This window comes from Hibiscus syriacus, unplaced genomic scaffold (assembly GCF_006381635.1).
Source record: "Hibiscus syriacus cultivar Baekdansim isolate YM2019G1 unplaced genomic scaffold, ASM638163v2 tig00111402_pilon, whole genome shotgun sequence".
Lineage (NCBI taxonomy): Eukaryota > Viridiplantae > Streptophyta > Magnoliopsida > Malvales > Malvaceae > Hibiscus > Hibiscus syriacus.
In genome coordinates, this window is record NW_024063082.1 from 4,634,845 (window position 1) to 4,650,742 (window position 15,898).

Genomic DNA, 15,898 nt, shown 5'->3' on the forward strand with positions numbered 1-15,898 from the left:
CATGGACTACTAAGATAAATGTTATATCATTAAATTAAAGTCGTGTGAATCATTTAATATATTTAAAAGATCGATCGAAATATTTGATATCTTTAAACATTTCATTACTGCTAATCAACTCTTACGCTATTTATCACTGTAGATTTTGTTGATTTACATTGTCGACTATTTTTCATGAAAGAACAATTAAAGGTAGGGTCTCTAACGTTTATGTTCGTGTTCGTTTATGTTCGTGTTCGTTTATGTTCGTTTATTTATTAAATGAACGAACATTAACAAGTTATATTCCTTAGTAAACGAACATAAACAATTTGTTTATGTTCGTGTTCGTTTATGTTCATTTATTTATGAAATGAACGAACATGAACATACTTCCGTTTGTGTGCGTTCGATTCGTTTACTGACCTATCCAGGAGAGAGCGATATGCATGAACCAGGTGAGTAGGGATGCAGTTCTGTGGACCGCTCGTCGACAGGCCTTTTAAAGTTCCAAAAATGGTACAAAGACGGCTATTGCCATCTATGTACACATCATTTTCGCCCCTCAAAAGCCACGGAGAAGTAGCAGAGTGGAACAACTAAGAGAGTTGGGGAAATGATGTCTGCATATATGGCATAACCGTCATTGTCCCTTCTTGAGTCGCATTTTCCATGGATGCCGCTTTGAAGACTGAAGAGTTTTTGTAGATGTATGAGTTATAAGATTGAGAAATGTAGGTGTGACTTGCAAAGGGTGATGGGAGGGAGTACATATATGGGGCGGGGGGAAATCTTGTAAAATCACAGCGACATCAATATACGGAGCATGTGAGGGGCTTCAATGGGAGATTTGACGTGTTGCAGATTGCTTTTTTGTGCTTCTGGCTTCATCTTTCTTCTGTTGGTACAAGTCTGGCAGCTTTAATAATTTAATCGAGAGAACTTATGAAGCAACTGCTTCGGCAAATTTCTGTATCGCATGCCCAGATTTACCACTCTTACCAAAAGTGGAAATGGAGATTGAGAAAAGACAATTTTCTTGGGTAAACTATATGTTTAGGACCTTAACTAAACTATCTTAATCTGTTTTAGTCATTCAATTATTTTTGTTTCAAAATCATAATTAATATTATGTTTTGGTTTTATTTTAGTCATTCAGTGTTAATTTTAACATGTCATCGTAATGAGATATCACGTTATCACTAAAAAAACATTAAATATCACTTCTGTTAATTTTTTAACGCCAAATAACTAAAAAAATTAAAGCTTTACATTAAGTATAATTTTGAAATAAAAATAATTTGATGACCAAAATGAAATAAAAGTAATAGTTAGAATACTAAATTTATAATTTACCCAATTTGTTCTACTTCCGAATAAAATAAAAAAGAATCTCTTCTCGTGATACATCCCTCGCTAGTTGCTACAGAGTGACAACTTAAATTACGAACATAATGGGAAAATTGGGTATGCAAATTTCTCTATACCATCTTCTCTGTTGAAATTTTATTAGAAGTTTTTATATTATATTTAAAAGTTCATTTTAACTTTTTATTGTAAAAATAAATATTTTAATTTATATTAAAATTAATTTTATTCTTTTTACTATGTAAAAGATTATTTTGAAAAGTGAATATTTTGATTTTTTTGAAGCTATAGTTAATTAATTTAAACATCTTAATTTAAACACTTTTTAAGATTTTTTAAAAAAAATTAAAATTAAATAATTTCACTCCTTTTGAAAAAAATAATTTATTCAATATATATTTTAAAAGTGAGTAAATAAGAACGATTTATGATGATGTTGACAATTTCCGTCAATATACGACATGTTTAGTTGTGATTGAATAATTTATTCATAAAAAATTATATAAAAAATTCACAAAAAATTAGTTTGAGAGAGATTAATCTATTCAAGTTAAAAATTGAGAGAGGTCAAAAGAGTATTTAAACCATCAAATAGTAACAATTAGATCAAAATGTTAACTTTTCAAATTTATAAGAATTAAAATGTTTCTTTTTTATAGTGGAGGGATTAAAATAAACTTTAAAATATAATATAAAGATTAAAATATTTATTTTTATAATAAAAAGACTTAAATAAAGTTGTAGGTAATACAAGAACTTGTGATAGAGTTTAATCAATCCTCTCATGTTTACATGGAAATACAATTTGAAAAGGCTTATTTGCACCCCAAAAATATAAATAGAAAGCTTAAAGAAGCTACATTTATTATAATTAATAAAGCCGAACGTCATTGGCTATTGATGCAATTATGGTGACATCTATTATCAATTCCAAACATTTCACGGAATGGATGCTGAAACAGTTGAATTCTTGGCTCTTATCAAAGGATCATTGCTTGATACACAAGGCTGCATGAATCTCTTCTCCGGTAACCAGTTTTGCTTATCGGATCCGTTCAACTTCTCCCTAAGAGAAGCCTAAATCATGACCGATTTCCGAAATTTACGATTTTATTGCTACTTAAAACATCAAGATTCAGTCTTTCTTCTACAGCTTTTGTTCTACAGAAACTCAAAATGTCTCAAACCACTACAAACTATGCCCAAAAATTCTGGCTCTATGAAAATTGTTCCTGCAAGCTACTACCTTCTTGCCACTCAAGTCAACTACTGTCTATACTCTTCTTTCTACTTGCCTTTTTTCTACTCATTGCTACTCAAACTCCGCTTTCGGTTTGGTACCGGCTTCATTGTCACTGTAAGAGCAGTCCAATTGGGTTTCTTGACATGTCCCAACTCTAAACCTGTCTTACAGCTCGTTCGAGCAACAATTATGGTCATCGACTGGCTCTCCCATTGTGTGGATATCTAAGCCAGTAGTTTCTGTAACTCTCAAAGTTGTTTTTTCACAAGGATCCTCTCCAACAGCATAAATGATTTTGATTTTCTTCATATCAACTGTAGATTCACAATTTCAGTTTCTGTTTTGGCATTGGCTTCATTAACGGATAGATCAACTACAGGGTGAATGACTAAATCAGTAGATTCTTGATACAAGGTCTTCTTAAGCAATATAGTTCCGGGAAACACCATCAAGTTGATCTTTGTTGGCATTTTTCTTTCATCATCATCCACTGGCGTGAAGCCAAAAGCATTGGTCCACGTTTCCACTAAATTCGGAACTGCAGTTATAACCAGCTTTTCAACCTTGAATGAGATAAGCAACTAGAGGTAGCATCGATCCAGATGATGAACGATGAAAAAAATTGTCACAAAAAAAAAACATTAGTGATTATGTCTATCAACTGTTAGGAATTCACGAATTTAAAATGTTAAATTTAAGAAACAACTTGTGAATAAAGTACCCCTTCAATGACATTCATGAGCCGTCGACACATTCCTTGACGACTATAGTTAGCACAAGTGGCAGTAAGAGGCATCTCTGCTACTGTTACCCCATGGATCCTAGACCAAATAGCAGAAAAGACTGAAGATTAACAGAAATGTTCACTAAATAGATCCCAAACTGATTAAAATGTTAAAATTGGAGAATGTGAGTTTGATTTTCGAAAGTTAACTTGCTAAATAAGTACTTTCACCTCAACCATCTTAATACCTTATGTTACTTCCACCTTAAACTATCTTAATACCCTATATATTCGGAGATGGGTGTAAGTGGTGGATACAAATATATTCAACTTTTTCTTAACTTTTCCATATATTGGTAGGATCCTTGAAGGGTTGTACCCTCGTACACTTGTTTGTACTTATTTTTTACTCCAAATGCATCCTATTTCTTAAAACATCACAGCAAAAGCTAAAAAGACAGATGTTAACTATTCTCCCACAAAGAAATATATGTATATATATATATAAACAAGGGATAACATAACATACTGAGTTGTTAAAGAAAGTATTGAAATATCGAACAACTCCGCACAACATCCATACTACCTGATGCATGCTACAGATATCAACATGTCATCCTTCTCCAAGACAAGAGTATAAAATCCGAAAAAATCAAGGCGTGCAAAATCCGACCTGATCATTTAGACAACAAAAGAATCATGAATCAGAAGCAGTCTTCCGAGCAGGAAATAAAAAATTACAAGCAGTGTAGAACATGTCTAAGCACTGGATGACACTGAAATGTAAGACTGCAAAAGGAAGAAATGTTGAGTAGAAATGTAAAAGCCAAGCCCATAACATTGAAGATAATAGATGAAAAAGAAATTTATAAAGAAAAAAAAAAGACAGTTTAACTCACCCCCAACTGTACAAGAGTTGGGGTATCATATCTACCCGTCCTTGGATCAACCATGGACTGAAAGCATTCTTCCATGATAGACAAAGCGACAGCCAATTTTGAGTTGCATTCTGCCTTCAGGGCAAGCCTCAGAGGGGAGTAAACTTTTTTATCTTCGTGAATACATTTAAGAAGTGTCCAAGAAAAGCCATCAAAGAGGTGATTAATCATCCCAAGACGAGAACTAAGACCTGAGTATAGCTGCAAATACCAGTGAACCTTGCATCAGAACTTAAGACAGATTGGAAAATGCCATGCCACATAAGACAAGGCACAAAGAAACCAATTCACAGTTGTAGCTAAAGCATAATGGTCAGTATCTATGCAGAAACTGTTTGCCTTTTAGGTTAAAGAAATGGCTATAAAGTGAGAGTTAAAGTATAATAGATCATTCAAAGCCAAGATCTTTTATAATGGCAGGATGGAACACTTCAGTTGACATGAATTGCATACATTGTCAAATCCAAAAGCTGAGATGCAGTCTCGCTAAAAATGCAACATTTTTTAACGGAAATAAGTATAATTAAACAAAAGTTAGCCTATTGGACAGAACAAAATTGAAGTCCAAAATGGAAAGCAAACAAGATAAGGAGCAGAGCTTTAAACCGACAATAACAAGACCAAACCAAAGAAATAAGCTGTGAAGACAGAAGATCATAAATAGTCACAAAGACAAAAACATTTAGAAATTTCCCTTATTACCCAACAAAAGCTGCAAAAACAGCATTTATAATGCAGCTTATGGAAAACAATCGAAGTGCAGCTTTAAAGGCCAATTTTCTTTCAAGTGCAGTCATGTCTATCCAGCTCAACTACATCTTGCAGTGGAATGAGGAAATGGTATTCAATCCCACCACACTTACTGAACTGTTGATTTAATAAAGATTGAAGTGTTGAAATCATGTAAAGAATACTGAGGCATTTTCTATATGCTAATTCAACAGATTCTTTGCAACACAATCGGAGTCAAGAAGTTTGAGTCTAAAAAATACCTCCGCACAGCTTTCCCCACAAAGCCAAGAATTAGAAACCTTTTCTTTGGACAGGCTTTCATCATTCAAGCATTCTTTATGATCTGTTTACAAACATTGTGATAAACTAGAAAATCAGAATTGGCAATAACCAGAGAAGCATAGTAAACGCACACACAAAGACAAAATATTTTAAATGGTAAATATGTATAATGTCCATAGAGATTTAATGAAACTACTACATTAGGTCGTGGAAGTAGATTTACAATTTCTAATGTTTTCATGAAACAAAATAGACTAACATTTTCTTTGAACGGACTTTCCTTTGTTTTGCTCACTGAGAAAACTAAATCAAGAAACATAGGAAAAAATATCTTTCAATAGCCTACCTCACATCTCAAATAAGACTATTTGTCCAAATTATATGTCAAGAAACTGTATACTGTCTGTCTTTTGAGGAAAAATACAATGATCTTTATTCCTCATGGAAGGATTCCTATATATACATGTACTGTTTCCCTAAATAACAGAATTAATAAATAAATAAAAGAAATTAGCATGCTGAAGGATTCATATATATACATGTACTGTTTCCCTAAAATAACTTCAAACATCCTGTTTTCTAACACTGTCTTCACAAATAGTTTAACCTTTTCATAGGAAATGGCATGCTGAAGGTGGGAAATTACATTTGTGTTCACACTGGGAACATTTGAATGCCCCAAACAAACTTGAAGCCTCTTCATCATTAACAAAATTCCCACATTTCCAACAAGTGCAATTTGAGCAATACCAATCACCCTCAGGTAATTCCTGGATGAAACAAATTGAAGCAAATGAAATAATTAGATGCTAAAATAAAAAATATATACTAAAGCAACATTCTTGGAAAGAAAGAGGGAAAAGAAAGTCATAGTAATCTTTATTCACTCCATAATACAGAAGCAAAAGCAAGTCATAAGCACTGAGAGAAAATACTACACAACCTTACGAGAAGGGAAAAAGAATCATTTTTCACTAGTAGTTACAAGCTAGGTGTAGGTCAGTGCAAAAAAAATAACATTGAGCAAAGGACAAACCTGCACAGACAAGCAAGCTAGATGAAAAGTAGAAGGGCAATTGTCACAACAAATCAGCTCACCACCATCTCCACCTAGACCACAGGAATCATCATTTTCGACAACTTCCACCTTCTGGATCCCATTTTTTTGGTCTTGTACTCGGCAGACCATGCTTGTAGCTGACATTTAGTGAAAGGCTTACCAGATTCCATGTAAAGATTCAAGCAGGAATCTTAAACTCAGAAACTGATAGCACATTGTTGCAACAATTGCAGGTTATTCCATCCCAGGAAAGAAAACCGTCTTTAATGATAACATCATCCTTAGGGTTCCGATATTGAATGACATCATTCAGTGAAATGACCCCGGCTAGGATCAACCATGAGAGCACCGTTTTAGATCCAACATTATACAACTTGATTTCAGTAATATGCTTCCCTCCATTACCCTTTCCTCGAGGAAGCGACATCGGCCGGCCCCTCTTTCTCTTGAGCTTGGTCTGAGCTCTAACTTTTGGGGGCTTCAGTCTAGATCTGGTAGCACCCAAGCTTAAGTCTGTGTTTCTTATAATAGCAGAAACCAGCAGGTCATCATCTCGGATTTAGCTTTTAGTTGATTTCTTCTTTCTACTTTCGGAACCATCACACTTACCACAAACCCTTTTAAACTTCGAGCCTTTTTGCTCCACATGATGTAAGAAAGGCCCAAGAGATGAAGCCTTTTCTAAGCTTCCCTCGGGTTCAAGCAATACTTGGACCTCTTTTGAGTTTAATTCAGCCTGCCATGAGCCAATATCTTGTTCACTCATATCAAGAGTAGAACATAGAACATCACTTTGGTATGCTGTGGTCAATCTTATTTCAGATATATTTTGACATCTCCTGTGTGCCTTCTTTTCCAAAATGGCCTCTTGTGCACAATTTTTATGATCTGTTTCGAACTTCAGAGCTTCAGCAGCATGGGCGGACCCAGGGGTTGTCAGGGGCTACCCCTCAAATTGTGAGGAACATTGATTAAATGATATTATTTTAGTATTTTTATATATATATTTTGTGATTTTTAGGTAGAATATCCATATTTCAGTTAAATTCTTATAGAAAAAAAATTTTGTGCAATAAAATTGTCTACTTAGTGTTATTTTTTTTTAATTTTTCTAATTAATACAAGTATCACCTTTAATATTGTGTAACCCCTAAAAAAATTTATAAGAATTTTTTTATGTAACCCCTGAATTTTTGTCTTAGGTCCGCCCTGGTTCAGCATACTTCTTGAATTGATCTTTATCATCCCCATACTGAATCAGGCTATCAGTAGGGTAGTTTGAATGGTCATCCTGTAAATGCTGTGGAAGATTTCCAACATTGCCAGCATTTAGAGCTGCTGATTTTTTATTTTTTTCCTCTAGAGAATCAACTGATACATCTCCTGGAACCTCGTTAGGAATTTCGACATCGCACAAAGACATTTGTTTACCTGAGCTTGGAGAAATTGTGTTGCTATCTTGGTGAGGAGAAGTAGATTCCAAACCCTGAAGCATGTCATCGCCAGAAGCAACATGATCAATGCATTTAAAACTACATGGCTGGTCATTAGGTGTTATATGATCCACAAGCATGGGATGAAGCCATATGCAAACCTTTAACCTGGCCTCGTTAAAAGAAGCTGATAGTTATTAGTCAATTATTTCATTTGGTAATAGAATAATCAGGGGCTTAGAATGTAGAACCCTTTCTCTTTCTCTAAGATTTCTATGTTGCTTATCCATTGATTCATTTTGTAGTGTTGCCTGGTTGGTTGGGCTCTAATACTGGTATATACAATTGGTGGATCTGTTGTTGCTCATGGCGTTTCGCCTAATCTGGTTTAGCAATCTTCCTTATACTTCTTTTCTTTTTCTTTGGCTAGATTTGTCTGGATCAGAGGAGCAGTGAGCTGCCTTATTTTGTTTTCTATTTATATTATCCCTTTTTTGCATCAAGGCTGCTTTTTGAAGGTGAAGATTGTCTACCATCTTTTCTAGCTCGTAAACATTTTCCCATACTTGATATTATGGTGGATCCATGTGCTATAGTTCTAACTCTCATTGTGACTTTGCTCTTGCGCTGTGGAATCAAGGAGGTGCATTCTATCTCCTTCCATTTTCGCTTCATTTTCCATGAGTATGGCTGATACTCCTCATGCTTTGCACCTTTAAACTAAAACGTGCCGGCATGTCTTGAGTAGAGTGCATTGGCATAAGGCATTGCAATGGCTGGAAATGTATTTGCCATGCTTTTTGTCATAATAGCTGGTGGTTACTTGGATTTCAAGACTGGATGGACCAGATATGAACTTCCTAATGGCTATTTTCCCTTTAGGTGGATGGAATGCTCGCTGGGTCTGCAACAGTCTTCTTTTCTTATATTGGCTTTGACACATTTGCTAGCACTACCAATGAGGTATATAGTTTCTTTTCTTCTGCCTGTCTGCCCTTTATTTAAATCAATATTTTCTGGTGATCTAAGGAACTTGAAACCATGCACGACAGGCGAAGAATCCCAAACGAGATTTGCCATTGGGTATCACATTATCCCTAGACATTTGTTGTGGGTTGAACATGCTGGTTTCTGTGGTGATTGTCGATCTGGTCCCCTATATGCAATGGATCCTGACACCCGCATCTCTTTTACATTTGCTGACAATGGGTTGCAATGGGTAGCGCGAGTTTTCTCAGCGCATCTAAAGTGTCTGTACTTTTTATAAACCTTTATACTCAAGGGACCCTACTATTTTAGTTATATTATAACCGTTGGAGCTGTTACTTCCCTTATCTCTACGTTGATGGGCTCAATTCTCCCTCATGTACAAACTCATGGGATCTGATAGCATTTTCATTCAATTATGACTTCTTAGTGCTGATATAAACTCGTTAATTATGCGCTTGTGTATATATGTTAACATAGTGACATTTATCATATTCTTAATTATTTCTTTTGAGGATTCACTAATATGTTGTTAGAACTTAACCTACTCGTCATCTTAACTTGTAGAATAGCACCTTAATCTACATGATTGACCATAGATATTGATATTTTATTGTATATGTTTATTTACTTAATTGCGTGTTTTCAGCCTCAAATTCTAATAGCAATGGTTAGAGATGGATTGTTGCCACCCTTTTTTCGGATGTTAACAAAAAAACCCAAGTTCATGTCAATAGCATGCTGGCAACTGGTATAGTTGCTGCTATCTTGGCATTCTTCATGGATGTTTCACAATTGGCAGGGATGGTAAGTTCATCACAAAATTTGATGCTACATTGTATATATGAACCAGGCACCTCTGGCTCGAGCTTCACGTTTATTAAAAGTTCCTTGAATGCATTTGAATGGCCTAAAACTTGTCTTTCTTTTGGAAGTTAGTGTGGGTACACTTGTTGCATTTATGATGTAGCAGTTTCTTTGCTGATACTTAGATATGCCCCACCTTACGAGGTGCCAATTCCATCATCGCTTCAGGATTCGATTGAGTCTTACATGCTAGAACATGATAGAGATACTCAGGTGATTAGTGGAGAAGACCCGGAGATACTTGTCGGCCTTTACGTGGAGACAAGAATGTTGCAGTTAATGTTCCCATTGTTGAAAAACAAGAAGCTCTATCATGTAGTAAGTTCCCTACCTTTTCTGTGTAATCCGAGGGTCGTGGAGAGCCATATCTTTATGCTCGTGCCTGAATATGTGTCGGACGGGAGAACCTGAAAAACCAAGAGTATGAGCAATGTAGATTATTAGTTCCTGAATATTGGTTATCATCTTGTAATTGTTATTGCAGGTACCCTCAATGAAGAGAACCGAAGGAAAATCGCTGGCTGGACCATAATGTTAGTATGTGTAGCGGCATTTATACTTACATTTGCAGCTTCAAATATGTGGCTTTTAAGGTAGGCCGATCAAGAAAGCATTATTGAACTACATTTATTAAAAAATAAACAAAAAAATCAATGATAAATGGAGGGCTCAAGCAATTTATCGATCTTACTAATCATTATGCTTTTCACCATCATCATAAATTAGGCAAAGGGGAGGGGAAAATTCTTGATACTTCATAGGGTTGAATATCTTTATCTTGAATGTTTTTTTCAAATGAATCTGATAATTTATTTTCTCATTTGATTCGATGGTCGCTGGCATCTTCCTCTAGCCTTCTTCGGTTCACGATGTTTGGTACCGACGACATTTTTCTTCTCGGTGGCTTGATTACTCTCACCTGTATTGATCAAGACAATGAAAGGCATACGTTTGGAAATTCAGGAGGTATGCTACAACACTCATATTTCAGTTTGTTGTTTCTGGCCATCTCATTTCGACTAATCTTTTATGATTTCATCTATTTATGCATGCTTGAATTTGACCTGATATCAATAACATGTATATGTATACGTATGTATGAATGTATTTCAGGTTTCATATGCCTGCCAATTGCCAACATTCTAATCAATATCTACCTACTCATTAATTTGGGGAAAGCATTAACCAGGACTATTCTTTCTCTTATTTTCACATTGGCATTCTTCTCATATTATGTTGTTTGAAACTGTCAGGGTTGCAACCTGGTTTCGGGTTTTGGTTTGGAACAATGGTAGGGGTTCTGATTTACGTATTCTACGGTCGTAGACACAGTTTGCTGCTAAATGCGATCTATGTGCTGAAAGCACACGCGGATGAAATTTATCGCTCCTCCAGGGAGTGTACGTAGTATAATCGAACACCTTGTATGAAAAAGGGAAACAAAATGAAGACTACATTTTGCAGAACTAATGTTTGTTGGTCATAGTTCTGGAGAAGAATCACAATGTTATCTTTGTAAATTTATTTATTCAGGATATGGCCTTAAACTTGTTTGTATATCTACACATATTTCCTTAAGATGAGAGGATTCTGTTGCAAAATGTAAAGAATTATTAGAAATGTCAATTGCAGATTTCCATCTTTCTCCCAATTATGCAATGCTTGTCATCTTTCTTTTAGTCATAAAAATACACTTTATAATAATATAAACACGATAATAACGAATAAAAAATAATCATAAAATAAAATATATCAAAATTTAATTCGAAGAATCATTTTTTACGAAAAATCACATGTAAAAGAAAAAAAATTCATTAGGTCAAAAAAAGTACAAAATTATTTATATCTAAATGTGATTTAGGATTAAATCAACTTACTTCTAAATCTTACTATGTAATATTTATTTATAAAGATATATTTCTCATTTACAAAATAAACTTTGCATAAAAAGAAATATACTCAAATTAAATTCCTCACTTTGTTACTATAGATTTTAAATTTTATTTTAAGAGAAGTTTTTCTAATCATTTTATCTAATAATTTTTTTTTGGATAAAACAATTTTAAGAAAACAAATACTTAACTAACTCAAATTTGAAAGGCACAAGCCATTGAACTTTCTTCTTTCTAAACCCAATCAAGCTTGTTCTCACGTCAACATCCCATATTAACAACTATTAACAAGGAACAATTGATTTATTATAAAATTGATAATATTAGTAATCAACTTGTTATTTTTTGAAATTTTAATGAGAAAGACAAAAAATTTCTCAAACTTTATTGACCACTTGTATAGTTTATCTTTTTCTTTTATCTAAATATATTTTATTTAAAAACTAATTTTTTTTACACCCATTACATATTTTTTTAATCTAATAATATTTTTATCACGTGAGATAAAAACACGTTAGGAAAAACGCGTCTTACAACACATTTTGCCTAAGTGGGCTAAATCCATAAAAAGTCAAACGAATTTTATCTAGTTTGGTTGAATTTTGAAGTCGGATTAATAATTTAACCCTGAACTTGACATCATTCATCAACTTAAACTAGAAAACAGATCTAAAGAAAATGGTGAAAAAAGACGCGCTATAAACTAGTTGTTACATCCAGTGGTTATCATAATTTACAACAAAAGGTTGGGCGGAAGCGGTTTTGGGGAGAGAGAGAAAAATAAATAAATAAATACCGTGTGAGAAGTGTGAGAAGGTTTTTTGGGAATTTGAAATTTGAAAATGGACTAGAAGAGAGGGAAGGGGACGTTGTTATGCTCATTTGAAGAATCAAAATAAAAAGAAACCAAAAAACAATCGTTAGGAAGACGATGAATTCCAGTTGCCTTCTTATCCTGATTTTAGTTTTCCAACTCAAACAATAATTTCTACTTCTTGAATTCCTGACTCCAGTTGTCTTCTTGTCTTGATTTTACCTTTTCTCCTTTCATTTAAAATTTTACAATTCCCCCTCTTTTATTTGAATCGTAGAAGAAGTTCATAGACATAAAGAATTGTTGCCGAAGATATTATTTATCACCCTTCGATGCACAGCCACAACGGCGAGCAATTTTTTTTGTATGTGATTTTTCAAATATAGCTTTCTTAATTTTTACCTTTTCTTGTTTATTTTAATGGGATTTCTGAGTTTTTTTTGGATGACTATATTCTTTTTCCGTTTCAGGATATGTAACAAATCGGTTTTGATTTGCATTTTGTACAATCAAGCAGTTTATCTAGAAGAAGATTTTGTAGAAATGAAGAAATAGGGTCTTCCCATGTTGCTTACTCAAGATGAAGGTGTTAAATCTTTCAGTTCCAATCAAACAACTCAACTTTCTGGTAAATCTTTTCCTTTATACAGATCTCTCTCTCTTTGTGTGCATATGTCTATCCCCCTTCCTATTCTAAATATCTATGTGAAAGAGCTACAGAATTTTGTTACCATATTTGTTTAGGAACCAACCTATCAGAAACAGAAGCCTTATGATGCCGCCTCTTATTGTGGCAGCAAACATTCCCTCTGAGTAGTCAATATAGATTCATTTCATTTGCTGACATTTGGTTTTAAATAATGTCTCCAAAATACTATACATAATTTGATTTCATTATATAACCAGGAAATGATTATGATACCAGTCATTGAGTTGCATTTTGATGTTATCATAACTTCCACAAAGCTGAATCTATATCAAGTGAAGCTTTTCTATAAAATCATTCATGTCAGTAGTGATTCGGTGTCTGGACACTATAAAATAATCATTTATGATACAAATAAATTATATGGATAACTTGACTGTCCATTTTTTATATAGATTCATCTTGAGTCTATGGAACATAGTTTTGAGTATTAGGGGCTTCTAAAATTGAGAATATTTTTGTGATTTTTTAAGGAATTTGCTATAGCTTCTTCATAAGCTTTTCCTTCTATTACGAATATATCTTACTTCTTGCAAGTTGATTAATATTCAAATAATTTTTACAATTTGAGGTTACATTATTTTGTATGATACCAATAGATTTTATCTGGAAAAAAAAAGTATTATGGGCTCCTAAAATTGAGAATATTTTTTTTGATGCAGTTTGCTATAACTAGTCTCTTTTTTCATTGGGTTTTCCTTCTTTTACTAATATACATTACATCTTGTAAGTTGATTAAAATTCAAATAATTTTTACAACTTTAGATTACAATTATTTTGTATGATACCAATATATTTTATCTACAAAAACAGTATTATGGGCTCTTAAATTTGAGAATTTTTTTTTAATTTTTAAAGCAGTTTGCTATAACTTGTCTCTTTTCTTCATGAGTTTTACCTTCTATTACTAATATATGTTACTTCTTGCAAATGGATTAAAATTCAAATAAAGTTTATAACTTTATAGTTATTATGAATAATCCAATATGTTTTATCTGCAAAAAGAGTATTATGGGCTCCTAAAATTGAGAGTGTTGTTTTTTTTATTTTGAAAAAGTTTGCTAATTTGACTCTTTTCTTCACGATTTTTTCCTCTTATTGAGAGTAACTATTTGTGTGATGAGGTTTACTCTTTTATTCACGGGTTTTTCCTTCTATAGAGCGTGAATCAAGGTAAATTATCTATAATATTACTTACTATTTTAGATATAGATTCATGACGAGTCTTTGGAATATGATTTTGAACATTAGGGGGCTCCTGAAGTTGAGGGGTATATTATCATGAGTTTTGAAGTAATTTGCTACATTTTGTCTCCATTCATCATGAACTTTTTCTTCTGCTACTAAATCTCGACAAGTTTCTTAGTATCAAATAATTTTGTAACTTCAACTTGCAATCTTTCTATGATACCTATACATTTTCTCTCTAAAAACAATGAGTAACTATTTATATGATGACGTTACTCTTTATCGATGAAAAGGTAAATTATATGATACCCATATATTTTATCTATAGATCTATAGAAGCAATATGAGTAACTATTTACATGATGAGGGTTACACTCAATCGAGCTAAAATAAAATTATCTTGGTACATTGGCTACACATTTTAGAAATAGAATGTTGAGTTTGAAAAAATGGTTTTCAGTATTAGGAGCTCTTGAATTTAAGAAGAATATTTTTTTTTGATTTTTGAAGAACTTAACAATAGCTTGCCTTTGTACTCGAGGACTTTTGCTTCTATTACTAATATATGTTACTTACAGTAAGTTTGAAAAACTTTTACAAATTCAGTGCACATGATTTGTGTTCTTTATTTGCAAACATAATATGATGTGTAATTATTTACAAGATGAAGGTTATTCAAATAATGTTACTTTCTGTTTTAGATATAGATCTATGTCGAGTCATTGGAATATGATTTTGAATGTTAAGGGCTCCCTGAAATTGAGGAGTATATTATTATGATTTTTGAAGTATTTTGCTACATCGTGTCTCCATTCATCATAAGTTTTTTCTTCTATTGCTAAACCCCGACAAGTTGCTTAAAATCAAAGAACTTTTGTAACTTCAACTTGCATGCTTTCTACTTTTTCTCTCTAAAAATAATGAGTAACTATTTACATGATGACGTTACTCTTTATCGATGAAAAGGTAAACTATATTATACTTATACATTTTATCCATAAAAGCAATATGAGTAACTATTTACATAATGAGGGTTACTCTCTATCGAAGTAAAATAAAATTATCTTGACATAGAATGTTGAGTCTTTAGAAGATGGTTTTCAGTATTATGGGCTCCTGAATTTAAGAAGAATATTTTTTCGATTTTTGAAGTTGTCTTTGCGCCTGGGGACTTTTGCTTCTATTACTAATATTTGTTACTTACTGTAAGTTAAAAATAAAAAACTTTTACAAATTCAGTGCACATGATTTGTATAATATGAGTTATGTTTTATCTACAAACAAAATATGATGTGTAATTATTTACATAATGAGGGTTACTCCTTATCAAAGTTAAGGTAAATTATCTATATAATGTTGTTTTTTATTTTAAGTATAGATTCATGTCGAGTCTTTGGAATATGGTTTTGAACATTAGGGGCTCCTGAAGTCGATGAGTATGTTATTATGATTTTTTAAGTATTTTGCTACATCTTGTCTCCATTCATAATGAGCTTTTTCTTCTATTACCAAATCCTGACACGTTGCTTAGAATCAAAGAACTTTTGTAACTTCAGATTGCATGTTTTTTATGATACTTATACATTTTCTCTCTAAAAAAATGAGTAACTATTTACATGATGACGTTACTCTTTATCGATCAAAAGGTTTGTAACTTCAACTTGCATGCTTTTTATGATACTTAT

General features: G+C 32.9%; 1 protein-coding gene and 1 pseudogene across 1 annotated transcript; one reads left to right on the top strand and one right to left on the bottom strand.

Moving 5' to 3' along the window:
- Positions 1–2,460: 2,460 nt before the first annotated feature.
- On the bottom strand, positions 2,461–6,896 carry LOC120161636 (increased DNA methylation 1-like). Its single transcript, XM_039171852.1, has 7 exons — positions 6,303–6,896; positions 5,913–6,036; positions 5,245–5,327; positions 4,214–4,453; positions 3,901–3,987; positions 3,312–3,411; positions 2,461–3,171 (listed from the first exon to the last, which is right to left on the bottom strand). Exons 1-5 carry the CDS (start codon positions 6,468–6,470, stop codon positions 3,967–3,969), a joined length of 636 nt encoding a protein of 211 aa, XP_039027783.1. The 5' UTR covers positions 6,471–6,896; the 3' UTR covers positions 2,461–3,171; positions 3,312–3,411; positions 3,901–3,966.
- Positions 6,897–7,839: 943 nt separating this feature from the next.
- On the top strand, positions 7,840–11,154 carry LOC120161416 (annotated as a pseudogene).
- Positions 11,155–15,898: the final 4,744 nt, after the last annotated feature.